Below are 27,248 nucleotides of genomic sequence, written 5' to 3' on the forward strand. Positions count from 1 at the left end.
ACGCTCTACCTCACCAGCCTGGTAATCAATGACAGCTTGCTGATCTTCTCCCTGCCCTTTAAGATGTACGCCTACAACCACTTGTGGGCGCTGGGGACTGGGTTCTGCACCTTTCTGGAGAGCCTGGTGTTCGTCAACATCTACGGCAGCATCATCCTCATTGTCTGCATCTCGGCCGACCGCTACATCTCCCTGCAGTTCCCCTTTGAGTCCAAGCACCTGCGCTCTCCGCGCAAGGCCGCGCTGGTGAGCCTGCTGCTGTGGGTGCTTGTGTTCTCTGCCACGGCTCCGGTCTATGACCTGCACAGCAAGGATGGCAACGCATACTGCTTCCAGGGTTTCTCAGACGAAACCTGGAACAAGCTGTGGATTATCGTGCTCATGGAGGCCGTGTTTTCCGCCTGCACCGGCGCCATGGTGTTCTTCTCAGTGCGTGTGATGCAGATCCTGAGGAACCTGCGCCGAAGGAACCCGCTAGACCAGAAACTAAGGAACAACAAGTCTGTGAAGGTGGTTCTGACCAACCTGGTGGCCTTCCTGCTGTGCTTCATCCCCTACCACGTGATGGCGCTCATCTACTTCCTGGCCAAGCGCGGGCAAGCGGGCAAAGACATCATCACACCACTGCGGGACATGGTGCACATCAGCGCGTGCGTGAGCAGCGTCAACTGCCTGACGGACGGGATGTGCTACTACCTCATTCTGAAGGAGAACCTGCTATCAGCCCGGCTGGAGCGACGCCGGCTGTCCACCAGAGGGAATGTAGAGGGGCTGGGGAAACAGAACCTGCTCCCAGGCAACAGTAAAAATGTTTTAGACAAAGTCCCAAGAGAAATGAACCTCATTGCTCAGAGTGGGGAGGGGTAAACCTAGTAATGCTTCTTGCTCCTGATTTGTAGGTATCTGTCAATGATGGAGTAGTGTAGAATCTTACCAACAGTACTGAAAACTACAGTCACTGCTCCAGGGCCACAATGGCTAAAGACTGGGACAGTATTTAACTGTCAACTTTCCCTAAAGAATTATTATTTGATGTTTTTTAACATTTACAAAACATTCCAGAAGGTTTAACTGACTTGAGTTGTGCCACGTGTATCTAAAATAATCACTGAAATCAACTGACATTTCATATGGAAGGTTTTTCAACTGAAACGACAGAATTCTCAGAATGTTACTGCAGTAGATGTTCTTTCTAAATGATATGTGTAAATGTCATTTCCTGTGGTTAGCCCAGTTTCTCCCCGCCACAAAGGTCACTTGTCCCTAGAAGAAAGTGGTGTTATAGCGTTGGGTCTCCTGCTGAACGCCGTCCCTCTGGGTGCTGCTAAGTCGTCACGGCCTGAGTTCCTCCTCCACCGTCTCCATGTGCCACCTGGCACTGTCGGCCAGGGTGTTCGTCAATGCCGCGAGGAGCAAGCGTGCTCTTCATCACCTTCATCGCCCTGGACCGGCTGCTGGCCATGGGTCTTCCCTCTGCTGACATGGCACCTGCGGACGCCGGCTGATGCCTGGAAGGCTTAAAGGGCGAGAGAGAGTACGAGAGACTGGGAAATAGACAGAAAGAGAGAGGGATTGTGTGTTGGTGTGCCTGCTGATTGTGGCTGCTGATCTTGCCAACATCAACTGCTGTCTGGACCCTCTGTGGTACTACTTTTCTCTTGATGGATTTTGGAAGAAGACGCATCTGACGTCAAGATCCCTCTTGATAAATCCCATGACAGTCGGACGTTAGCATGCTGATCCTGGAGGCCACAAGGCGCTGAAGTTGATTCAAAGATTAACTGAAGTTGGTATCTTTTGACTTACCCTTGCATGTGGAGTCTTTGATTATTAATAATAAAGTATATTTTCTTTGAATGTGTGACATGTATTAGCCCAACAATGTCATAATTCGAGATTTACAATTCAAAGTCAAACAACACTGAAATGTACTGTTAAGGACTCTTAAGACTGCAAGACGTGATCTGTCCTGGAGAGCTAAAAACATACACGTGATACAGCCCCCTTTCCCCAGGTGCCTCAGTCTTGACGTCTTCCTATGAAGGAAACTTGAGCACACAGCTGAACCAGACTGTCTGATGCAAACCAAAGCAAGGGTGTCACTACCCGCAAAGTTCCGCTGTGATAGAAAGTTCAAAGGAAAAACATAACCCCATTTGATCTACTTTATTCACAGATAGACTTCACCAGCAGACAAAATATACAGATCAACCCAGGGTATATAATCATCTGATATAGGAAGAGCTCCAAGTCAGCACGTATGACTGCAGTCCAGTCTCTGACTCGGGACTAAAGGAACATATTCTAAACAGCAGTTACATGCAGAAGGTGAATAAAGAAGGGACGTTTTGAAAGCGTTTGCAGAAACATTGATTGCCAAAAATAGTAGGACAAAAAGAATATCTAGTATAATAAATATGTTGTCCACAGGTTAGGGATGAGGAGAAAGTGTCGACAGGGGGTCTGGGGTCTACTGTACTCAAACAAGCCCTAGTACACAGACCCACACGGCCGCTAGACTAAAAACTGACCTAGTTCACTTGCACACTTTTCTATATGTCCACATGACTAGCAAGGATTACAGATAAAGAGGAAAGGAGGAGGAGAGGTAGAAGCAAGTGCAGTCTGGTGGTGGTGGTGGTGGTAAAGCAGGCAGTGAGTGACACAGAAAACCAGCAAAGGAATGCCCCTGTTGAACATCAGAGCTGATGTCAGCTCAACGTCTTCAACTACTGGGTACTGTTACAGGAGGGGGGCAGGGTACAGTCTTCTCAAGAGCAGGAAAGGAAAACAGTCAGTGTGACAACAAGTGGAAACTGTCATCTCCCCTGACAACAGAGGGCATCATGCAATTCCCTTGTGTGGAAAAAGTCTTTGTAACAGAATAATTACTGGTTAAATGACGCTGCTACATTCTGAGGGAAACACAATGAGACCATCACCATTAAGAATATATTAACTCAAGAATCAGAAGAGGAAACTAAATAGTAAAGTGCAACTGGTACATAACAAAGTAAATCCACAAGAATGTGCTACAGCTGCTTTGGGTGCAAAAACTGTTAGAGCTGACGGAGAAGGTAAACTTAGTCACAGATAACGGTCTCAACCACAAACGTGTTTTCAAAGTGACGGATGTGATGGCACTTCTTGGCCTCGCGCTTGTTGATGCCTGTGAGAGAGAGAGAGAGAGACAGAGAGAGAGAGAGAGAGAGCAAACATATTTGTTAGACTAGAATTCAAATACTCAGTAACAGGCTGGAGTAAAGAAACTCAAGTAAGTTACTCTCCCTCTCTACCCCACCTTCCCCTACTCCTCCCTAACCTACTCTACCCTACCCCCTCCGCACCCCACCACTCCCCCTCCCCTGCCCCCTTTCCTCCACTCACGGCGCCGGCTGGCTCTGCGGGTCAGGCGGTAGGTGTCCTTGCCGTTACACAGATGGAAGATGAAGGGTCCCAGCTGGCGCATGTTGTACACCTTTCCTGTCACCACCATCTCCTCCTGGATGATGTAGGTCTGGGGCAGGTACGTCCCCCTCTGCGCGCACACCCGACACACAAACATACACACACACAGGGCAGGGGAAAGAGATGGAAGGGAAGGGCTGTCAGCTCAACATTACCAGTTTTTTTTTTTTTTTACATTGAGACACAGTGAGGGAGTAAGAGAGAGACAGACACACAGAAAGCCAGTGTTCCTCCAGCTAAACATCAAGCCCAGCCTCACCTCAACCGTGACTAGCCTCACCTGGACGTTGACCAGCCTCACCTTGACCGTGACCAGCCTCACCTTGACCGTGACCAGCCTCACCTTGACCAGCCCAGCCTCACCTTGACTGTGACCAGCCTCACCTTGACCAGCCTCACCTTGACCTTGACCAGCCTCACCTTGACCAGCCCAGCCTCACCTTGACTGTGACCAGCCTCACCTTGACATTGACCAGCAGCTCCCAGAGGTTGCGTGGGGGCATGACAATGCTGATGTTCAGCTCGATGACGTAGCACTTATCCAGAGCGATGTCATGGTAGGCCGTCAGACCCTGGACATAGACGGGGGAGGATACAGGTCACAAAACCTCACGTCCACTGCTGTACTTCACTTTGTACTGTGTAGCACTGTACTGTGTAGCACTGTAGGGTTGCTTTACACTGAGTGCTAAATACAGCCTCTGAACACTAAAACACTGTTAGAATTAGAATCAGGTTTATTCGCCAATCTGCGGCGCAATCTTGGATCACTATGTTAGAACTATGTACTTGGGATCCTTGATTTCTGGCTGTACTTTCTATGCACTATTTGTAGGTTAGTTTGGATAAAAGTATCTGCTAGATTATTTAATGTAAAAATGAACCATTGTTACACTACACTAACAGTTCTGTGATCTCCAATATTACATGTCAGCAAAGATACATCTCCCAGTGAGTTCAGGTTGTAATCCCCATCCATCACTTCCACATGCCTGCTACATAAAAACTTGGGGTGGGGGGAAAAAATCGATTCACATTTGAATCTCGATTCAGTCTTCTAGCGATTCACATCGATTCACAAATGTAAAAAAACTGTTTTTTGCAATGTTATTTTTATTAATATTATAATTTTTTATGAAAAAATATGTAATAAAAAATTGCAAATCGAATCGTGAGGTACCAAAAGATTCCCACCCCTAGATCAGATTATTCTTTATATATTTCTGTATCTGAAACTGGTTGCATCAGAAAGCTGTTCCTCACTCTGTGGAAGTCATGGATGATGTCAGCAGGGTCGCTGCCTCCAAAGTGAGGCACACTGATCTGCTCATAGTTCTCCTCCAGGAAGATCCCCACACGCTCCTCCAACTCCTGCCGGCCGCGCAGCGGTGCATACACAGAGTCCTCGTACATAACCCGACAGTGGAACAGGTTCTCCTCTGGGTTCTGGGTTCCACACAGCATGAAGGAGGAGAACGTCAGAACAAGTCAGGAGTTAATTTAAGGTCAGGATGACAATGCAGGACTTGCAGACTCCATGCAGCATTTTGGGGAAGATGTAGATCAGTAACTCAAAGTATTGCCAGTTTGAATTCCCCCCATATGTTCCTGTGGATGAATGCATCTGTTAAATCCCCACACACAGACTGCCCGGCACCCCCTGCCCCCCTTACATGCGGTATGAAGTAGCAGCGGTAGACGTAGATGGAGGCCAGCACCAGGCCGGACATGAACACCACCAGGAAGAAGGTCAGGCAGCACAGCCCATTCAGAGGAGACCTTCTGGGACGCACTGGCAGCTCCACATCCTCCTCATCCTGGAAGAATACACACACACAGAGATACATACACACATGGATACATACACACACGTCCCTACGTGTTATTCATAAATACCAAAACATATGCAAACAGTGTCCCCTGATAAACCATGTGCACACACACAATACTGAATGAACTCAAGATTGCAGTGAACAGGAAGAAGATGAGGATCCTATAATCCTAGAAAAGGTATTTCCTCTTAAAAGGCATCCTCTATCAGAAAATATCTTTCCCACAATGCACTGGAAGCAGTAGCAATGGAGGACTCTGAAACAAACTATCTAGAGTAGCACCAGACTTCACACCCAGAACGCCTCCAGTCTCTCACTCCATCTGGCCGTGTTCCTCTGAGTCTGGGCTGGCAGACTGGCAATGGACCTGCCGTAGTAGCATAGAATGTCTCATGCAGGTAGGTCCGGTGATGACACCAGTTTCTGATGAAGCTACAAAGACTATTTTTAGGCAGGTACAGTAGTAAAAAACTGACGTTGATTTCCTGCATAGCCAGAAAAATTGCTTGGATTCATAGAAAAAATTGCTTGTACTGTGTGGAAGCAGGCCTGAGAAGTCCAACAGCCCTGAGGTCACGGCTGTAACGCTCCTTATAGGCTTCGTTCACCTGTGCCTCCACAGCAAAGAATATGGAATAAGGAATAGTTTTGACGGCAAGTGATCCTAGCACGAAAACCGGCTCTATATCTACAAGGTGAACACTTACATGCTACAACTGTTAGTGAAGATCTGTTCACTGTTGGTTTGGCAGCAGAGGCCTGTGAAAAACTGAGTTGTGGTAGGTAACACTTTCTGTGTCTGTACTCTCCATGTTCCTGTTTGTCCGTCTGTCTATCTCCCATTTATTTACGGTCTCTCCCTCTCTTTTTATATCTCCATCTCTCTCTCGCTCTTTCGCCCTACCTTTCTCGAGGCCCGAGTGATAAAAGAGTTCTTGCACTGACAATGTTTGACACGATCAAATCAGTTTTTCTATCAAGATACCATGAAGACCAAAAACCCGAATATGAATCAGTGTGCTCACTAACCCTGACCTTCATCTTCAGCAAATGTATACCCACACCAGCTCGAAAAAATATCAAGGTTGTGTAGCTTGTTGTACAACGGATAACAACCGCTAAACTTAGTTTCGTGATTGAGTCGAACTAGTGGGGTGGAATTTGTTTTCTTCAGCTTCGGAAGTAATGAGGTGTAGGTCCTGGCTCTAAGAACTTCCCAAGTAGCCAACTGCACGGTATATCCCCCTTTGATTGCATCTTCATTTGCAATGGTGCAGAATGTCGCAATATATTTGTCTTTTTCAAACATTTACGCTTGGTAGGGGTTGTCACTATCTGTGCCACCATTTAGGGCAGAGAAACCCTTAATGTCGTATTACAGAACAATGACATCTCCATGTTCAAGGCTCCTTTTCACGATGTGCTCATTTACATTTCAACTGTTCTCATTGTTTTCTGTGAGACGTTTGGCATAAGGCCGATATTTATTCAAAGACCTTGCAGCTCAACGCAGAGCTTCGTTTTCTTTCGGGCCAAATGGCGATGGATGCTGTCTAACATAATCCGGCTCAAGCCGTCACTCTGCAGGTAGAGAGGAAATAAAGGTGCTCAGAGCCAAAGGTCGTGTCTAACCAAGACATGTTATATTTTGTGTTTGTGTTACACCAAAAATATAATTTAGATATTTGTCCTCCGAAAAACCATCGACGGGTAGTGTTTTTATTTTTCTAAACGCAATAAAATATTTGTGTCAACTCACCATCTGATGGGGGATCAGAACGTCAGTCTTGTCGCAGTCATTCTCCTTCTCGACTTTCTGTCCCGCGACAGAATGGAAGGTTATCTTCACCATAGTTGTTGATGAGAAAGACCTGCAGCAGCAGACGCGGTTCTTCTTCACAGGATACCTTTTTAATCTCTTGACACCGTTACTGTAGCCTAGATATGTTTTGTCTGTCAGACGGAAGTAGATTTTTTACGCCGTTAAAGGGACAAGCACGATTACGCCGGCTAGTGGCTGGCAGGGAAGCACGTCAGGATGCTGAGGGCAGTGGCGGTTCTAGACTAATTTTACTGGGCGGGCCAAGGGGGTGTCAGTGTTTAATCAGAGGGACACATTAAAAAACGTAAACAAATGATATTTAAACATTAAATCCATTAATTTGGCTTTACATTAAAATCATACAAAATGCTCTCCCTCTCCCAGCTCCTCAACTCTCTCAATACCGTGATATGTTTCTCAAACCTTTTTATTTACTGGGGCAAAAAAGGCTGCAGTGTCCCCTCCTTGGTTCATGATGACTACTAGAAGAAGAAAAACGTTTTTTCAGTCAGCTCAGGGGGGCCACGGAGGAAACCGAAAAACCGAACACAAAAAAATACACTGCCTACATAGCTTCTCTGAATTTCGTTTTTTTGAGGTTCGGTTTTGCACCCATAGTAAACTGATAATTTATATGATGTAGTCTGTTATATACAGTACTGTGCATAACTCTTGGGCACCCAAGATTTTTTACACAAATAATGTCTTATGCTGTATTTCTTCAATGAAATACTACAGCTTTTCTTGAATTACATGTTTCGATGAGGGCGGTGTGTACATGAACGCAGCTTTTATTATTAATATTTCATTCGTAATTAAGAACAACACAGGAATTGCGCAAAGCAGTTTATTAATTAGTAGGCGACATCTCTGGTGTCTTGTCGGTGAGGAGGCAGATAAGGATACTTAGTGATGCAGAAAGTTTTGTACTGTACCTATTTGTAGTAAAAATACATTAGAATTATAGTAAATCAAAATTTAATGATGCTACATTTTTTCGTTTAAGTGTATCAGATTTGAATGCAACATTTAATCAAATAAATATATGTAATATCATTTTTTTTTATTTGTGCAGCAGTATAAAAGTGCAATTTTGCTAAACCATTTGTTACATTTTGTATTTCATTATTTCTTAAGGCATTTTTCTTTAACTTTTTTTTACTTTTATTGTGCCTAAGACTTTTGCACAGTACTGTAGTTGAGATTAACACAAGTTGAGGGCAGAATAGTAAAGCGGAGGCTTAATGGACCATAAACAAATACCAGTTTCACAACATGATTCATTTGTTCCAAATGCTTTTTCCTTTATTTCAGTTTCAGACTGTAGAGCCCAAGTCTTTTTGATACTTCTGACAGCACTGGAGTGGGAGTAAAATTTCAGCCGTAAATCAAAACTGAACGTTTTCAAAAGATTCCAGAACAACATCCTTTAAAGCGTATAACATGCAGCTGGTCGAGCAACATGCCATTTCTAACTGCGGTGAGGAAATGTGGGCCTTTTGCATTGTAGGTCCGTTTATTATTTGTTTGACTGGCTAACAGCTAATTTACTGACGGATTTGTCAGAACCCGATGGTTCAAGCACATTGATATTTGTACCAGAATTTATAAAAAGGCTTAAACTTAAGGAGAAATGGTAGTGGAAATGAAAGAACCAATGAATGTACCAAGTATATAGTTTAGGACACACTGGCCCCCGTAGTTACCTGGTTGCCACACAACACTCCCAGCTACGCCAGCACACCAGGTCAACCATAGAAGAAGTACAACATACCAGAAGAGTATCAGAGGAGAAGCCATACCAGCTGCGTACCAGCTGTGTGTTCTCCAGCTAGCTACCAGAGCATCCACACACTGCAAACATGCCAGCTTTCTGCTGGGTTAGCATCGCTCCTCTGCCACACAAGACCATCCCATGCTTTTAGCAGTTTGTAGAAGATTCTAAAATCTACCTGAAAAAAAAAATGCTAATATCAGATATAGACTACCGGCTTGACATTCCACCACTGTACAACGCATTTATTATGTCCTAAAGGTTAGATGTTATTTACAAAGAACAGTTTCTCATCAGTAAAATGAAATGCAAATGATCATTGATCAATTCATCCCCCTTCCATCTAAAAATAAATTTGATTACGATTAACCCAAAAATGTGATGTTCAATGTAATCCATATATATTCAAATGTAAAAAGTTCAACAACAAAACCAAAAATAATCCACAAAGGAAAACAAACGGCATATGTACATGTTTACCCTGTCTCAGAACACAATGCACCCAAATCAGACCAAATGCATCCCCATTCTCCTTTGACACGGAGCAGAGGAGCTACAAGGCTCCAGGAACACCCCCCCCTCTAAACTCAACCATCGCTCGACCCGATGATGTGTGGGTGTGAGCTGGCACTGGACCTGCAGTCTGGAGGTTAACTGGACTAGAACAGCCATACACCTGAACCAGCCATATATACAGCCATACACCTGGACCAGGCCTGTATACAGCCATACACCTGGACCAGGCCTGTATACAGCCATACACCTAGACCAGCCCTGTATAGAGCAATACACCTGGACCAGGCCTGTATAGAGCAATACACCTAGACCAGCCCTGTATACAGCAATACACCTAGACCAGCCCTGTATACAGCAATACACCTGGACCAGCCCTATAAAACAGCCATACACCTGGACCAGGCCTGTATAGAGCAATACACCTAGACCAGCCCTGTATACAGCAATACACCTGGACCAGCCCTATAAAACAGCCATACACCTGGACCAGGCCTGTATAGAGCAATACACCTAGACCAGCCCTGTATACAGCAATACACCTGGACCAGCCCCGTATACAGCCATACACCTGGACCAGGCCTGTATTCGGTCATACACCTGGACCAGCCCCGTATACAGCCATACACCTGGACCAGCCCTGTATACAGCCATACACCTGGACCAGCCCTGTATACAGTCATACACCTGGACCAGCCCTGTATACAGTCATACACCTGGACCAGGCCTGTATACAGCCATACACTTGAGCCAGTACAGCCATACACCTGACACATCTCAATGCATGCAATTAACACCCACCCATGCTAGTTCCTTTCAATAACAAGTATATGCAGAAAGAGTTTTCACAACACAAGGATTCTGTCTATTCTGTCTATTGTTCAAAGTAGTTTAACTTTTGTCGTTTTTGTTGAGGGATACCTTCGTTCATCAATGTGCAAGAAAGCAACAGCATATATAATTTGTCTTGTTCTGTCTTGCTGAAAGTAAACCGGACAGCTAAAAATGAAAGAAAACTAAAAGTGAAAACGTGGATTCAACAGCAGAGGGGCTGGGGCCATCCAAGGGACAGTGTTTTAGTTAGTTTCTTCAAATGTTCCTTCAACTAGAACGTCTTCTGCTCATGGGTGAGATGTCTCCCACAGCCCCCCACCCCCACTCAGGGGGAGATGTCCCCCACCGCCCCCCACCCCCACTCAGGGGGAGATGTCCCCCACCGCCCCCCGCACCCACTCAGGGGGAGATGTCCCCCCCCGCCCCCACTCAGGCGTTCAGGGGTGCAGGTCTCTTCAGGTCTCTGATCTGTTTGACCAGGTAGGTCTTTTCATCATTGAACTGTTCGTCCTCCGTTCTGTCATTCTGGAACTTTCCGAGGAACTCGATGAGCTTGTTCTGGTTCTTCAGCAGAATGTCCAGGATGGGCTGGGTCTTGTTGGGGTTGGCCACGAACACCTGGGGGAGCAGGAGGGTGTTGGGATGTTTGGTTAGCTGGCACAACAACAGTGTTGGGATGTTTGGTTAGCTAGCACAACAACAGTGTTGGGATGTTTGGTTAGCTAGCACAACAACAGTGTTGGGATGTTTGTTTAGCTAGCACACCAACAGGGTTGGGATGTTTGGTTAGCTAGCACAACAACAGTGTTGGGATGTTTGGTTAGCTAGCACAACAACAGGGTTGGGATGTTTGGTTAGCTAGCACAACAACAGTGTTGGGATGTTTGGTTAGCTAGCACAACAACAGTGTTGGGATGTTTGGTTAGCTAGCACAACAACAGTGTTGGGATGTTTGGTTAGCTAGCACAACAACAGTGTTGCTGAAGGACTCGCCTTATCTGAATCTACTTCAGTGTGGGTGTCAGTATTGTGAAGTTCTGTATCGTATACATGAGTGATAGGGCTAGTCAACATAGTGTCCTGGACTGCCCTTCCTCTCAATATGTAACATCTTAAAAAAGTTAACACCCAGTCTGATCTCAACGTCACCTTGAAGACATGGAACGCCTCAAACTGTATGTTGCGGCTCTTGTCTCTCAGCAGGTTCATCATGAGCTTCAGATTGTCTGGTCTGCTGATGTATTTCGTCATGATGGTGAAGTTATGTCGGTCCAGGAGAAGTTCTCCCAGCAACTGAAACATGAAGGAAGAACATCAAATATGAACAATTTTAATAAAATCAAATACATTTATATTATTATTATGGTCACGTTTAGGAATGTAGGGGGTTAGAAGTTCAGACAAGAACATGGGCCAGACCGTGCAGAGCCTTGTAGGTCAGCATGAGAATTTTTTTATATACACAAAAACTTGACCAGGAGCCAGTGTGGGGTCTCCAAAATAGGAGTGATCTGATCACCTGTCTTGGTCAAGATTCTAGCGGCACAGTTTTGCACATACTGCAAAACAAACCATTTTCGAGACTGCTTAACGATTCGAGTCTTTATCGATACCACTATCGATACTTTTCTATTTCTTAAGTAAAACAGATAGAACAAGGGGAACGTGTTGCTCTCAGGAGGAGGCTGGCTAAAAGGAGCATATATAGGCACAATGGATCCTGACTCTGGCTAAATCTAAATCTGTCCACTACATGGTCCTACTATTGGTTGGTTGACGAAAAGTGACATTGTCACGCTCATCGACTTTATGAAAAGTTGAACACAATTCAACAAAAGGCACCTGATATAGCTAAATGACCAGCTAACCAAACCTTCCTTATCTTATCCCTATTTTCTTCTGTCTCTGTTTTTGTTTAACACGATGCTTAAGCATCCCACAGAGCCATGCTCGCGGTGACTATGTTTTGAATGATCAGCAGTGAGGGGGGGAGGCTTGTCTTTCTTCAACACACTCTGCTCATAATTAATTTTTGAAGTTCGATGTTGAGGCCTGAATTGGCTTATTTTTGTCAAATGGGGAGTCAGATGGCTGAGCGGTGAGGGAGTCGGGCTAGTAATCAGAAGGTTACCGGATCGATTCCCGCCGTGTCAAATAATGTTGTGTCCTTGGGCAAGGCACTTCACCCTACTTGTCCTCGGGGGGAATGTGCCTGTACTTACTGTAAATCGCTCTGGATAAGAGCGTCTGCTAAATGACTAAATGTAAATGTATTATTGTCAACGATGGAAACTCGCTACGAAGTTGGGGTGCGCTCACCAGAGGATTGTCCTGCAAAGGCAGCTGGAGTTGGCACCATTGTGACTTGGAGACAGTCGAAGTACTGCATTTTATCTTTATCTGATGCACAACGTTGAGGTGCTTGTTCAACGCAGTTGTTTTCCCCCCTTTACAAGAAATTACTTTAGAACATATATTGCACTTTGCTTTGTCTTTATCTTTGGCTTTAATCAAATGTAGCCAAGCCTTTGACCGTTTTGTGCGTTCTGCCATCGTAGATAGCAACAAAATGATAAATTAAGCGAAGAAGGGCGTGAGGCAATTAAATTCTTCCTTGTTTAGTTTAAAGGCGTTTGGCAGGCCATTCAATTGAATTTACACATTTTATTAGTCAAACGTTGTATGTTTGTGCACCAGTGATTTGATTTAAATAACATTACTTATTTCTCGAGACATAAGTCAACGTTACATTATATAACTTTGTCTCGATAGCGGTATCGATAAGCTTGGACCTTATTGATATTCGGTTTTTGAGAAATTTGGAACCGGGTCCTTACAAAACCGGTTCTCAATACCCATCCCTATTGATCACAGAGAAAGACAACATGGGGCATGGTCTTGCAATGTTTCTGCGATGAAAGAATTATGTTGACTTAGCATCAAAGATTACTAGGTTCTTAAAAGGAGAAATCACATTTCAGTGGGGGCAGCCCAGGGGTAGCCTTTGGACTTCAGATCAATAGGTTGCAGGTTTGAAGCCCCCCCTCCGGCACTTTTAATATAAGCATCTGCTAAATGAACTCATTAATAATATATTCAATACATTCCAACTTCATCCACCAGATGGGGATAATGCTGGCAGCTCCCTCTGACCCCTCCTCCTCCTCCCTTCACCCCTTCTCCTCCTTCTTACCTTAAGAGATTGCCTTTTAGTGACGTAGTTCTCAGAGTGAAGCAACTTCTCATATTCGCTGAAGAACTGGATAAAAAGAGAAAGAAAGGGGAGACAGGACAAGAGGGAGAGAGAGAGGACAAGAAGTAGAGAGATAGGACATGAGGGAGGGGGGACAGCATAACTATCTGCTTATTCCAGAGAGCATCATTCATTTGCTGCTCGTGTTGAAGCAGTTAATTTGTTCTGAGCTCACAGAGCGTGAATTTGTTGTCAGACCACTAGCTCATATATATATATATATATATATATATATATATATATATATATATATATAGCTTCTCAAAAGGTGAGTAATTATTCCTCAATTACCAAATCAAATATAAAATCCCCAAAATAAAAGAAGACTTGTATGTGTCTGACTCACCCGGTCATAGTGCTGCTCCAGGAACTCTGCACTCATGAGTTTGTGTCTCGTCAGTAGATCCTACACAGAACGGGAACGTCTGTTACACACAGCCATGCTCTAGAATGTCCTAGTTAGTCTCATCCTAGTTCTGACAAGAGTGTGTCTTCCTCATCACCCTTTTCCTTCTCTCTGTTCTCCTGCTTCTAATCTCTGCCATCCATCTCCTCACCCTCTTCCCTGCCCTCCTGTGTCCTTGACTCTCCTCTATTCCTCCACCCTATGTCTCCTCCTCTCTTAACCCATTGCCTCCCCTTTTGAAAGAAACTCACTTTGAAAGTGGCAAAAGCGTCCGATGCGATGTCAAAAGTGGACATCTCCACGTATCTGAAGAAGTCGTAGAACTGCTCTGAGGAGAGCGTGATCTTGGCCAGCGGCTCGTGGCGGATGCACTCCCTCAGCATGATGCCACAGTTCAGCGCGATCTCTGGCGCCTCGTACCTGAGAGCACAACATCACCACATTACACGTGTGTGAAGGGTGTGTGTGTGGAGAGTGTGTATGTGTGCCCCCTCACCCCTTCAGCAGCATGAAGAGGATGTTCTGCTGGGTGCAGAGGTACTCCACCGTGGGCGTGCGTGTGCCGATCTGCCGTCTCAGGATGTTGTTGAAGATCTGAGCCACATCCTTCTTACCCTGGAGAGAAACACCACAACACCATCATACAGGAGAGAAACACCACAACTCCATCATACAGGAGAGAAACACCACAACTCCATCATACAGGAGAGAAACACCACAACACCATCATACAGGAGAGAAACACCACAACACAGGAGAGAAACACCACAACTCCATCATACAGGAGAGAAACACCACAACACCATCATACAGGAGAGAAACACCACAACACCATCATACAGGAGAGAAACACCACAACACCATTATACAGGAGAGAAACACCATCTTACAGGAGAGAAACACCACAACACCATCATACAGGAGAGAAACACCACAACACCATCATACAGGAGAGAAACACCACAACACAGGAGAGAAACACCACAACTCCATCATACAAGAGAGAAACACCATCATACAGGAGAGAAACACCACAACACCATCATACAGGAGAAACACCATCATACAGGAGAGAAACACCACAACACCATCATACAGGGGAGAAACACCACAACACCATCATACGGGAGAGAAACACCACAACACCATCATACAGGGGAGAAACACCACAACACCATCATACAGGAGAGAACTGTTTCTTAGGCCAATCACCTAACAATGAGTTTATGTAACAAGCTTTTATCCAGAGCTACAAAGAGAGGCGGAGTTGAACCTGCGACCTGGGGACTGTGCGATGGTTCTGAGTAGAGGGGGAGTAGAACCTGCGACCTTGGGACTGTGCGATGGTTCTGGGTAGAGGGGGAGTAGAACCTGCGACCTTGGGACTGTGCGATGGTTCTGGGTAGAGGGGGAGTAGAACCTGTGACCTGGGGACTGTGCAATGGTTCTGGGTAGAGGGGGAGTAGAACCTGCGACCTGGGGACTGTGCGATGGTTCTGGGTAGTCTACTGTTTAGGCTGGCTACAGGTGCTGATCTGTGGGAGTCTGTGAAGCCCTCTGGGACACTGCTTGTAAAAACATGTAGGTGTAGGCCTATAAGTCCATTAACTTGGATTTGATAATGTAAAAAAACAGCCAATATTGCCGTTAACAATACCTATCAGAAATGTGTTTTAAATAGCAATATAACACCCCACATAACAGCAATAGAACACAAACACTAAAGATCTGGCTTGACAGATATGCTATTACAGGGGTCCCCAAACTTTTTTCTGCTAGGGCCAGATAATTTTCCTTTCTTTAATGTGGGGCCGGGTCGGTCTGTAATGGAAAATTACATGGGCCGGAGTAACTACCAGTAATATTGTGGAGATTTTAAATGTACATACATCCGTACATATGTCAGTTGCTATATAGCCTATTAAAAGAGCATTACTACTATCGTAATTACTTTTTGTCATATTCAATCCTATTGAAATGAAAACATTTATTTACGTACTAGTATGCAAAAATAATCAGTGTACGTTTTTTTAAATATATATATAAAAATTCTCTCTGGCATAGTTCAGACGGCCAGTCCGAATGCGTGGGTGGACCGTATTCGGCCCGCGGGCCATAGTTTGGGGACCCCTGTGCTATGACTCTTTAAGGACTCAAAGCACAGGGCTGTGCACGGCGCAATTTAGGGTTTAGATCTCCACAGCGCTTAGTTAAGACGTGTAATTATTATTGGCAACATATTTTACAGGTCACACAACATTAGGCCATTTACTAAGCTATTAATGCATTTGATATTTGCCATATTTCCAACTAGACATTTTGGCCATTGATATTTTCCTCTTCCGGACAACTACAGGTGAGACTGGCTAAAGGCCGGATAATATGCTGGCTAATGGCAACCCTTAGCACACCACAAGAAACTTGCACATTCAACACTTAAGTTCTGAAACTGATCTGCCAATTTGCAAGGCTGTGGGAATCCTCGAACAAAAACTTCACTTTCCATTTTTCATTTTGATGACCCGAGGATGACCCGAGGATGTGGATGCTGAGAGAGGAGACCACACGACAGAGTGAGTCAGCGAAGCTCAAAGCAGTATCAGGAGGGATGCTTAGTCAGACCCAGGCAACACCCACTTACAGGGACACATACGCAGTCACACACCCTCTCATGGGTAAGTCCTCACTTCCTGGCTCCTATTCTAACTTTGTATTTTGTTCAGAACACACCCTTTGAAGAGCATATAGCTCATATCTCCTCATATCTTGTTCAGAACCAGTATTTCCCCTAGGGTTAGGATTTCTTTCAGGAGGGGGGGGGGGGGGGGGGGGGGGGGGGGGGGGGGGGGGGGTAGGCCGAAATTTTACCTCCCATTTATTTTCAAAGGAAGTCACATGACAGACCCTGCAATTACGGAAAGCCCAGTGGTCAAATATTGTAAAAGCCACATGTAAAAGCCTTACGGTGCCCCCTTGTGTCAACCACATGTAAAAGCCTTACGGTGCCCCCTCGGGTCAACCACATGTAAAAGCCGCCGACTGGCATCCAAGGCAGTGGGAGATACCTGGCAGCCCAACAGGTAGCAAGAGAAGCGAACCCTATTCTATGGGTTTATTAAGGCATTTGTGAGGAGAAACCTTAGTATGTTGTAAATGCTAACCCTAGGGTTAGTTAACCCGCTAACACTAACCCAGTGAATCCCCAGGGTAACCCACTAACCCTAACCCGGTGAATGCCCAGGTCCAGGGTTAACCCACTAACCCTAACCCAGTGAATGCCCAGGTCCAGTTTCCAGCACCACATAGAGCCGCTCGAGAGGAGTGAAAAGGCAAATTCACGCGAATGTAGTTGCTGCCAGCAGATATGTACTCATCATAATCATCATCGTCTCTGGAGGAGGGGATCCCTCTCTGAATTGCTCCTCCCAAGGTTTCTTCCATTTTTTCTCCCGGTGGGAGTTTTTCTGGGAGTTTTTCCTTGTCTTCCTTGAGGGTTTAGGTTGGTTGAGGGGCAGTTCTATGGGCGCATGTGAAGCCCTCTGTGACATGCTTGCGTGTAAAAAGGGCTATACAAATAAATTTGATTTGATTTGATTTGATCATCATCATCATAGACTAAAAAATGATGGACAACGCGTCTCCCCTTCCTCCCGCTGTACAAAAATGAAGCCCTGTTACGAGGGCTGCGCTGGTGATGTAATTTGGAGACGAGTCTGTGCTGTCGGGTGGTGGAAGCGAATTGCCTGTATGTGTGAAAACAGCTTGATCTCGCGCGTCAGGTATTTTGAATTTCCAATGTTGTCCTCCACTTACAGACACAAGTCATGCTTCAATGTTTCCGCTTCACCCCTCCCACACACACCTCGAAGTCTATGAGCTGCAGATGTGCTATGAGGGAGCTGAGCAGGCCACTGTTGTACAGCTCCTGGGCCAGCTGGGCCACAGCCTCCGTCTGGGGCTCCTTGTCGCTGGTGCCGTACAACACCTCCTTCATCAGCACCAGGCTCCTCGACACCTCCTCTGAGGCCTAGCACACACACACAGATAGATAAACACACAGATACATGTACACACGGACGCAAACACACACACACGGGCAGAAACATTAGCTAATCTGAAACCACACTTTCACCAAATGAGAGGAAGGAGAAGAGAGAGGAGCGGCAGGAGAGAGGGAGAAGGAGTGAGGGTACGGAGGTAAGAGAGGAGGAGAGAGGAGTAAAGAGGGACAAGAGAGAGAGGAGTAGAGAGGAAAGGGAGGGGAGAGAGAGAAAGAGAGGGAGGGAGAGGGATGGGAGAAAGAAGGATAGAGCTTGGTACCTTCTCAGCCTTTTTGTCAGATAGGTCATGTTTCTCCAGCACCGCCATGTTGTCCTTGAGGTTCTTCACGATGTCCGCCGGTGACTTGTGGGACTTGCCAAACGGGAACGGCATGGTTACCGGTTACCAGGAGCAACAACGCAGTGAGTGGTCCACCTGTCCATGCGCGAGGAGAGAATGTTGACATGTAATTACATGTTATGCCGTTATGACATGTTATTCAGTCAGCAACTAATACTAGGCAGTGTTTACACTTCTAGGGGTGTAACAATATGTTGTGGTACAATATTTGGTGATGAAAAGTTTAACAGGCTAGGGTTGAGTATCGAGAACCGGTTACATTTTAGAACCAATTCCAAATTTCCAAGAACCGTAGATTTGATAAGACACGCATTTTGATTCCTCACTTCGGTTCCTAACTTTATCACAAAGGGTTATGCCAGGTTTCTTCCACACGGTCAATGGGCACCCCCAGTTGAGCCTTTCACACGGCTACAGGATGGTTGGATTTACAGCTCAAATATAAAGCCAAAACGTTTCTAGCTTACTGCCTCTACATTAAATGATGTCCTGACAAAATGAAACGAAAATGGCAGCACGGGGCACAAAAGACAAAATTGCTTAAACTAATTTGAGGGATTTTCTCCGTAATTTTGTGGCGAAACAGCAAGATAACCTGTGACATGACAGATCATACCAATACTGAGACTCCATAAAGTACAAGTCAGGGCAGAATGACACTCGTGCCGCTGACAGACATGTTTAGAGTGTTTAACACCAGTGTTATCAGACATCTTCTGGTGACGCAAATGTTAATGATGATAATCTATAGCAAAAATCTAACAACCACACCTACGTCCATGAGGCCTAAAGTACTCCAGTGCTTCACGGTTACTCCTGACTGCTTACTGATAATCAGCTGTGATGAATTACAAAAGTGTGTGTGGGCTATGTGCTACCCTAACCCACACAGAGCATTCTTTACCTCGTGCTTCACACCTGGACACACACTGCCCAACCTACACACACCTATCAAAAAAAAACACACACCGCCAAACCCATCTAAACAAACACACAGAGCCAAACCTACCTAAACAAACAAACACAGGTCGGTCTATCTCTCAAGTGTATCACAAACAGACGGCCGTTTTACACCAGACACACCTTTAACACAGGTCCCCAGTAAACATAAGGGGAGGTTCAACCATCTTAAAGCCATCAGTTTAAACCAGGGAGTAAGGTGGCTGAGCGGTAAGGGAATCGGGCTAGTAATCAGAAGGTTTCTGGTTCAATTCCCGGCTGTGCCAAATGACGGTGTGTCCTTGGGCAAGGCACTTCACCCTACTTGCCTCGGGGGGAATGTCCCTGTACTTACTGTGAGTCGCTCTGGACAAGAGCGTCTGCTAAATAACTAAATGTAAGTGTAAACCAGGGGTGTTCAATCCTGGTCTGGCCTCAGGACTCCCTGTCCTGTATGTTTGAGATGCTTCCCTGCTCCAACACACCTGATTCAAATGAATGGTTGGAGTAGGGATAGCGCACTGCCTGACCCACCCATCCATCCATCTTCCTGTGTATTCAGGTCGAATTCCGACACAGGCTGATTAATTTCCCTTAGTCATCATGTATCAGCCGCATGTATCAACTTCCCCAGATGGTTAAATCAGCCTGAGAGCTAAAGAAGCTAACCTCATCCATTTGGAACCCTCGATGTCAATGATTAAGGTAGCCATGACAAGACTGTGTGAGGGGTCAGGTGGAATACAGGGTCCGGGGGCACCCTCTCCTGGGAGGTAGGCCTAAGGACGCTTAATTGAGTTAATCAAGTAAACAGGTGTAACTCATATTCATGATTGTGCTTGCTTTAAAAGGTCCTGATTAGATGAAGGAGAGAGAGTGGAGCCAGAGAATGACTGGTGCAACGGCGGTTGAGGGACCGCCTGAGAATTGTCCAAACATTTATATGCCTTATTTGACGCGAAGTATTTTCTTTGACCGTTCTGACTACCTAGTACGGCACTGTGCCTACTAGCGCTCTGGCTCCGCTGAAAATAAACAAATATAACCAAAGTGTTACTGCAAACTGTCCGTCTCAGCGTCTCATTAAGCTGTCCTGCACCCGAAGGGCGGAACGTACTCAGTGACGGAGGAGACGAATCGTCACAACAGATTCAGGATTGAAAGTCGGCTTGTGTTGATGTTAACTTGGGAAATACTGTTGGATGCAATACTAATATTATGATTCAACTAACGTTACACAACCATTTCCTGCAGTGATGGTCGGCCCGCCGTCATAGCTGGCTAGTGCTTACATAAGGTGCGTTCGACATGGACTGCGTCTGCATGAAACGACCGGCGAGAGTAGCCACTTGCAGTCGGGGAGGAGTTAAAAACGGTTCTGTGAAGTTGGACATTCCAGCTTCTCGTGGCTTGCTGTGTTGACGTCAGTCTTGGCCAATCAAGCGCTGTTTGCTTACTTTATTTATAATTCAACTTAGTCTTTCCGTTTGTGAAGTGGCGGACTAAAACCCTTTCTTCAACAATTTTTTTTATAAAATTAAACAGTTTGGTCCGGATTTGAACATTGGCGAAACTGAAAGTGTCAGAATAATCCTAACCCTAACGTCACAGTGACGGCGCCGTCTCAAATCGGACAAAAAGTCTAACCAGAATTCACTGTTTCATGTCAGCCGCTAGCAGCTCAAATGAAACAGTGAATTCTGGTTAGACTTTTTGTCCGATTTGAGACGGCGCCGTCACTGTGACGTTAGGGTTAGGATTATTCTGACACTTTCAGTTTCGCCAATGTTCAAATCCGGACCAAACTGTTTAATTTTATAAAAAAAATTGTTGAAGAAAGGGTTTTAGTCGATTTGATTAATCATATTAATCAATCAGGCTATATTAAAATGCAGTGAAAATAAAAAAACACAGCGTGTTTCTGCATTGAGATCTGTAGCTATTTCAAGAAGAACAACGAGCCTACTTCTGTAACTCCTATAAGCGGAGCCGACAGCTAGAAGCCGGTGCTCAAACACAACTGACCCTCGATTTTTTCTCCGGCTAATAAACAAAGCTCCATAAAAACCTTGGCCCTCAACAATACTTAAGGGTAGCATATCCATTTCGATGGACTTGCAGATCCGTTGGGTAATTTTCTCTGCTCGTTGTGCATCGCAGCTCTTCCGTGCTAACACCGAGAGCAGGATGCACCGCCACTAACCAGGGTCGAATGTACGTTCTTTAAGTGGTACATCATTTGAGTCATGGAGGAGTTGTATTTATACACAGCTTTGCAGCGTTGGCAGAGAACAAAAGTATTTTTTAAGTCAAAATGGTCTCACGCTACACTTCGCCGTGACCTCTTCATGTTTCCTTTGAAATACATGGAAACTCGCAGGTAACTGAGTAGGCCTGTGGCGTTTCAAACATTGGCTTCGTTTGGTAAAATGTTTAATTGCTGCCACATAGTGAAAACCATTGCATTCCTTCAAGATTCACACTACGCAACAGAACACGCATTAGTTTTATTGCTGAACAAATAATGTCATCGACGAAATTCTTAATGATGATAATCGTTGATTAATTATGCCCATCCCTACTAACCCTGCGTTCACACTGAAGCGATGCGAGTGACAACATGTTTTCCATTCATTTTATATGGATTTATATATATATAAAAATGTCATGAACGTTTTTACGAAATATCAAATCTGTTTTAAAATAACGGGAATAAACTATATTAACAACATTTCATGTATGTGTGACAACCATTTGCTAAACTTGCTGCAACAAGGCAGGCAACTCAAGCCATCTCTCCCTGTGCTCATTTGATATAAGTCTATGGCTCATTCAGCTTAATGTAAATCGGCCAATCTGAATTTTTGTGCTCGTGCCCTGTTAGTATCCGCGAGCACATTTGCAGGCAACTTTTATTGACATAGGCAAATAAATGGGATGCTAGTTTACCCATTTCGGATTAGTTTCAAACTTATCAAAAATCAGGAAAAATTATTCTATGAAAAAGCTATGAGTATGAGCCAGGTTCGAGAATGGAACAAAAATGATTTGGAGAGATAGTTTTGTAAATGTTGACTGGAGTTAATGGAATAAAAACGACCGGAAGACACGGGAACCTAACCGTAAATGCAATGCCACCTACATCCACCGGGGCCATTGCTTCAAGCCGAAGGGCGGGAGTCTGCAAGCGATTCGCGTCGCTGCAGTGTGAACGCAGGGTAACAGGCAGCTAGACAAGCACCACTGTGGGGTCGTACCTCGTCACACCAGGAATGCGTATGCTAGCCAAACTCGTGACATGCAGTTCATGTAATCTGGCCAGTATGTTACCAGCTCAATCATTCCCAAGTCAAAATTCGAGAAAACTGGCAAGCCAAAGTTACTTGGTAAGCCAAAGTTACTTGACTAGCAAACGCAAAAACATAATTAAAAAAAACTTTTGCGTCCACTAGCATTGTTATCTTAACTGTAATGTAATGTAAATGCCATCTTAACTAGCCTAGAGCTGCTATTGATAAGTGGGTAACTAGCATGATAATGTTCTCACTTGGCCAGTCAGAGAGGCAGCTAAATCTTTTTTTGCGTTTTGGACGTCCATATGGACGTCCATAGACTGACGGCGATGGCTGCTGATCTTTGCATGGATGGACGGACGGCGATGCTGTTCAGAGTGCCGTCCATAGAGGGAGCATATATTTTGGACGGCGTCATAGCCGTCCATATGGACGGCGATGCTGTTCAGAGTGCCGTCCATAGAGGGAGCAGATATTTTGGACGGCGATGGATTGAATGTTTAGCAGGCTGTTGAGCTAACAGAACTGCCGAAGGCTACCATAGCATGTAGCTAGCTACATTAACTTTGGATGACTCAATCTTTTGTCAAGTTAATTTGTATGAATTGCATGTTAGTGCAATATTTACGCCTTTATTCTGTTTTTTTTACATAATCAGCAGTATGATCTCATGACAATATAGACTTGAAAAACAATATGTTATGGTTTGGGTTTGCCTATAGGCTACATATATTTTAATTATTTCGAGAATTGTTAATAAAGACTCATTTAAAATTTTAAAATTTGGAGTGTTAGGCCCATAGGCTATTACGTTTTGCATTTGTCTCCGCTCAAAGTGGTTCGTGCGCAACATTGGAGCTACTGACTGGTGGCTCCAAATCCACCCATAAAACACTTTAAACTGACGGCTTCAAAGACCTAAAGGGCAATGTATTTCATAGGGTCATAACACAATGTTAAAATCTTAATTGAGTCTTTATTAACAATTCTCGAAATATTTAAAATATATGTAGCCTATATCTAGGCAAACCCTAACCATAACATATTGTTTTTCAAGTCTGTATTGTCATGAGATTATATTGTTGATTGGCCTACTTTTGTATGTTAAAAATAAAATAAAGGCGTAAATATATAGCCTTCACTTAAATGCAATTAATACAAAATAACGTGACAAAACTTATTGAGTCATCCACGGTTGCTGTAGCTACATTCATGGTAGCCTTTGACGGCTTTGGTTTGGCTCAACACATCGTATTGTGTTTTGCATTGGTCTCCGCTCCAAGCGAGTGTTTGTTGTTTTGCGTTTGTCTCCGTGCGCAAAGTTCGTGCGCAAGATTGGAGCTACTGACTGGTGGCTTCAAATCCACCCATAAAACACTTTAAACTGACGGTTTAAAAGACCTAAATGGCAATGTATTTCATAGGGTCATAACACAATGTTAACATTTTAAATGAGTCTTTATTAACAATTCTCGAAATAATTAAAATAAATGTAGCCTATAGGCAAACCCAAACCATAACATATTGTTTTTCAAGTCTATATTGTCATGAGATCATACTGCTGATTATGTAAAAAAAACAGAATAAAGGCGTAAATATTGCACTAACATGCAATTCATACAAATTAACTTGACAAAAGATTGAGTCATCCAAAGTTAATGTAGCTAGCTACATGCTATGGTAGCCTTCGGCAGTTCTGTTAGCTCAACAGCCTGCTAAACATTCAATCCATCGCCGTCCAAAATATATGCTCCCTCTATGGACGGCACTCTGAACAGCATCGCCGTCCATATGGACGGCTATGACGCCGTCCAAAATATATGCCAAAATATATGCTCCCTCTATGGACGGCACTCTGAACAGCATCGCCGTCCATATGGACGGCTATGACGCCGTCCAAAATATATGCTCCCTCTATGGACGGCACTCTGAACAGCATCGCCGTCCGTCCATCCATGCAAAGATCACGTCCCTGCTAATCCATCGCCGTCCAAAATATCTGCTCCCTCTATGGACGGCACTCTGAACAGCATCGCCGTCCATATGGACGGCTATGACGCCGTCCAAAATATATGCCAAAATATATGCTCCCTCTATGGACGGCACTCTGAACAGCATCGCCGTCCATATGGACGGCTATGACGCCGTCCAAAATATATGCTCCCTCTATGGACGGCACTCTGAACAGCATCGCCGTCCGTCCATCCATGCAAAGATCAGCAGCCATCGCCGTCAGTCTATGGACGTCCATATGGACGTCCAAAACGCAAAAAAAGATTTAGCTCCTACTGGCCAGTCACGTAAAGAGCTAGCCTAAATGTGCTAGCTTAATAGCTAGCACTATGGCTAAATAAACCAACCCTGTTATCCGGTCACATACAAGAAAGCACAGCAATATTTGTTTATTTAGCCCGCTATTAGGCTTGCTATGCCACGCATAGCGCAAAGCCAGAACACAGCAAATGAATTGCCAGCTAATTACGTCAAATTTCATAACGTTAAACAGTGGTGAAACAGCACTACTTGCCTGTGGCGGTTGCACTAGCATAGCAAGGATGGGGACTGTGCTAGCTAGGCTCCAGTACTAGCTGGCCCGTATTTAAATCTGTGCCCATAGTGCGAATTATACAATTACAATCGGGGGGGGGGGTCGACTTATTTTCCAGAGCGAGTGTCGACCCACCCCCCGACCTGTGGTTTTTACCTCGTTTGGGGGGGGTCCAAGTCTTGATTAGGAGGGTCAAAACCCCCGTAATTCGCACCCTGTCTGTCTGTGCCCACTCATAAATGAACACTGCCAACATGCATCTAGATACATGGACGGTCCACAGAATATCTACGCAAACAGCTAGGCCTTTTAGTTTACCGTAAGATCATCAGTCTTGATGGGAAGCTAGCAAACTATAACATGTGCTAGCAAATTAAGAGTGTAACAGTAGGCTAGAGTAGCTAGCACTAGCTGTATCGTCGCTTGATGGTTAGCTAGCTAAAATGTCAAGGTTCGAATATCAGATCTCCTCCTGAGTTCACTTCTAGTTAACTAGTTAGTGTCCTATACACAGTTAATGTTAACTAGGCTACACAACAAACAAACGGTAAATTAACTATGCACATAGCTTAGTGCTACTCGTTAACAAGTAACTAGCTAACGTAGCGTAACGACCAGATGGCTAGCAACAGAAGTTCCTATTTTGGCAGGTGCATCAAGGCTAGCTACTAGTCTTGTTAGCTTTAGCTGACCACAAAAACTGTGCTAACCCACAAGCTTCCTTCAGACAGGCCGCACGCACAACCAAAATATTCTGAGCTCAGTTAGCTAGGCTAGCTACTTCAGTTACCTAATGTAGTCTACTTATAACAAAATATATTTGCAGCATTAGATTAACATAGCTACTATTCATACCTTTCAAACTCGATATTTACTGTTTCCACGTAGTTGACTTGATGGTGAAAGACAACCAAGATGTTCAAATGGACGCAACAACTTCTTTGTTTTCCTTATTTGTCGCCTCCCCTTGTTAGAAATGTTATGTTATACGACAGCCTCTCTGGCTGGCTAGCTGAGAGGCTGACTAACTTCAGGCTAACGTCAGTTTCCTAGCCAGCGCCTCTTGTGTATGATGACTGCGGTTTGAACCAATAGGTGCGTTCGACATGGACTGCGGCTGCATGAAACGACCGGCGAGAGTAGCCGCTTGCAGTCGGGGAGGAGTTAAAAAGGGCTCTGGGAAATCGGACATTCCAGCTTCTCGTGATTTGTTGCGTTGACGTCAGTCATGGCCGATGAAGCGCTGTTTGCTTACTTTACTTTATTTACAATTAAACTGAGTCTTTCCGTTAGTGAAGAGGCGGACTAAAACCCTTTCTTTAACAAATTTTGTATTCAATTAAACAGTTTGGTCCGGATTTGAGCATTGGCGAATCTGAAAGTGTCAGAATAATTACAGAAAAATGGCTGTGTTGTCATTAGAACCCGTGCAGTTGCTCTTGAGAAAATGTGCTCGGCTACATAGCCGGCAGTTCTCGAATTGATCTCACGGTACTTTGTTACTACGTCACAGTGACCTATCCTCGGCGCCTGTCTCAAGTCGGACAAAAAAGTAGTGATGTTACGCTCGATATCGTGCTCACGAAGCGGTATCGACCTTTCGAAACAATTGGTACCGATACAAACGTGTCGAGCGTGGCTTCAAATGTGCAAAAACCACGTGATCAGAGTCGAAGTGTCGAAGTGACGTCCGAAGCATCAGACGTCACACGAGCAGCTGAGACAAACGGCGTTTTATTCAAAGGCTTAAAAGACATCAGAAATCACTAATATTCGTAGGTTATAGAGAGGAGACAGGCCTATTTACAGACGCTATAGAATACATTCATTGGCAGAGCCAGAGATACAGATAGATTGCCAGAGCTAGATAGACAGAGATGGACACAGATATGAGATCGTACACAAGCACATAGCTTACATATTTCTCTAGTTTTACCAGCCTTCAAATGTGGCCATCCCTTTCCCGGTTGCAAAAGCATGTTCCAAAACCTTACCGCTAGCCTACATTATCTTAAAACAATGTGTTCATTTAGCATATACTTCCGCTAAACCGGGATGAGCGGATGAGATCTCGCTATGCCTGAGTGAAAGGCAGCGCTCTTACCACGAAGCCATACTCAGTTGAGCACTTTAAGTAATTAATGTTATAAGAACCTAAAAGTAAA

General features: G+C 44.7%; 3 protein-coding genes and 1 long non-coding RNA gene across 11 annotated transcripts in view; 1 reads left to right on the forward strand and 3 right to left on the reverse strand.

The window, feature by feature from the left end:
* gpr55a (G protein-coupled receptor 55a) overlaps positions 1-1,717 on the forward strand; it is a 9,721-nt gene extending 8,004 nt beyond the window's left edge. For all 8 annotated transcript variants that reach the window (XM_047036192.1, XM_047036195.1, XM_047036191.1 and 5 more), the window contains one exon: positions 1-1,717. This exon is cut by the window's left edge and continues 136 nt beyond it. In XM_047036192.1, the coding sequence (XP_046892148.1) occupies positions 1-867 (867 nt within the window). In that variant the 3' untranslated portion in view covers positions 868-1,717.
* Positions 1,718-2,155: 438 nt separating this feature from the next.
* Positions 2,156-7,309, reverse strand: itm2ca (integral membrane protein 2Ca). The gene is made up of 6 exons (XM_047036200.1): positions 7,060-7,309; positions 5,142-5,285; positions 4,732-4,914; positions 3,930-4,040; positions 3,388-3,538; positions 2,156-3,169 (listed from the first exon to the last, which is right to left on the reverse strand). Exons 1-6 carry the CDS (start codon positions 7,150-7,152, stop codon positions 3,084-3,086), a joined length of 768 nt encoding a protein of 255 aa, XP_046892156.1. The 5' UTR covers positions 7,153-7,309; the 3' UTR covers positions 2,156-3,083.
* Positions 7,310-8,401: 1,092 nt separating this feature from the next.
* LOC124477613 lies at positions 8,402-10,597 on the reverse strand. The gene is made up of 2 exons (XR_006957169.1): positions 10,010-10,597; positions 8,402-9,863 (listed from the first exon to the last, which is right to left on the reverse strand). It is a non-coding gene; the product is annotated as an uncharacterized LOC124477613 (long non-coding RNA).
* A 23-nt stretch (positions 10,598-10,620) lies between these two features.
* cab39 (calcium binding protein 39) lies at positions 10,621-26,234 on the reverse strand. The gene is made up of 9 exons (XM_047035523.1): positions 25,939-26,234; positions 18,223-18,378; positions 17,765-17,929; positions 14,399-14,517; positions 14,154-14,322; positions 13,843-13,902; positions 13,437-13,502; positions 11,393-11,536; positions 10,621-10,861 (listed from the first exon to the last, which is right to left on the reverse strand). The coding sequence occupies exons 2-9, from the start codon at positions 18,334-18,336 to the stop codon at positions 10,673-10,675; spliced, it is 1,026 nt and encodes a 341-aa protein (XP_046891479.1). The 5' UTR covers positions 18,337-18,378; positions 25,939-26,234; the 3' UTR covers positions 10,621-10,672.
* Between the last annotated feature and the right edge of the window lie 1,014 nt (positions 26,235-27,248).

Source organism: Hypomesus transpacificus, chromosome 15 (assembly GCF_021917145.1).
Source record: "Hypomesus transpacificus isolate Combined female chromosome 15, fHypTra1, whole genome shotgun sequence".
Classification (NCBI taxonomy): domain Eukaryota; kingdom Metazoa; phylum Chordata; class Actinopteri; order Osmeriformes; family Osmeridae; genus Hypomesus; species Hypomesus transpacificus.

Excerpts from the sequence above, each read along its gene's own strand:
- itm2ca (XM_047036200.1), bottom strand. The coding sequence starts at position 7,152 with ATGGTGAAGATAACCTTCCATTCTGTCGCGGGACAGAAAGTCGAGAAG. Across the intron at positions 5,286-7,059 it reads TTCTGATCCCCCATCAGATG|GATGAGGAGGATGTGGAGCT; the intron begins GTGAGTTGACAC and ends GTATTCTTCCAG. Across the intron at positions 3,539-3,929 it reads AGCTGCTGGTCAATGTCAAG|AGGGGGACGTACCTGCCCCA; the intron begins GTGAGGCTGGTC and ends GTGTGCGCGCAG.
- cab39 (XM_047035523.1), bottom strand. The coding sequence starts at position 18,336 with ATGCCGTTCCCGTTTGGCAAGTCCCACAAGTCACCGGCGGACATCGTG. Across the intron at positions 17,930-18,222 it reads CTGACAAAAAGGCTGAGAAG|GCCTCAGAGGAGGTGTCGAG; the intron begins GTACCAAGCTCT and ends TGTGTGTGCTAG. Across the intron at positions 10,862-11,392 it reads AGGCGTTCCATGTCTTCAAG|GTGTTCGTGGCCAACCCCAA; the intron begins GTGACGTTGAGA and ends CTGCTCCCCCAG.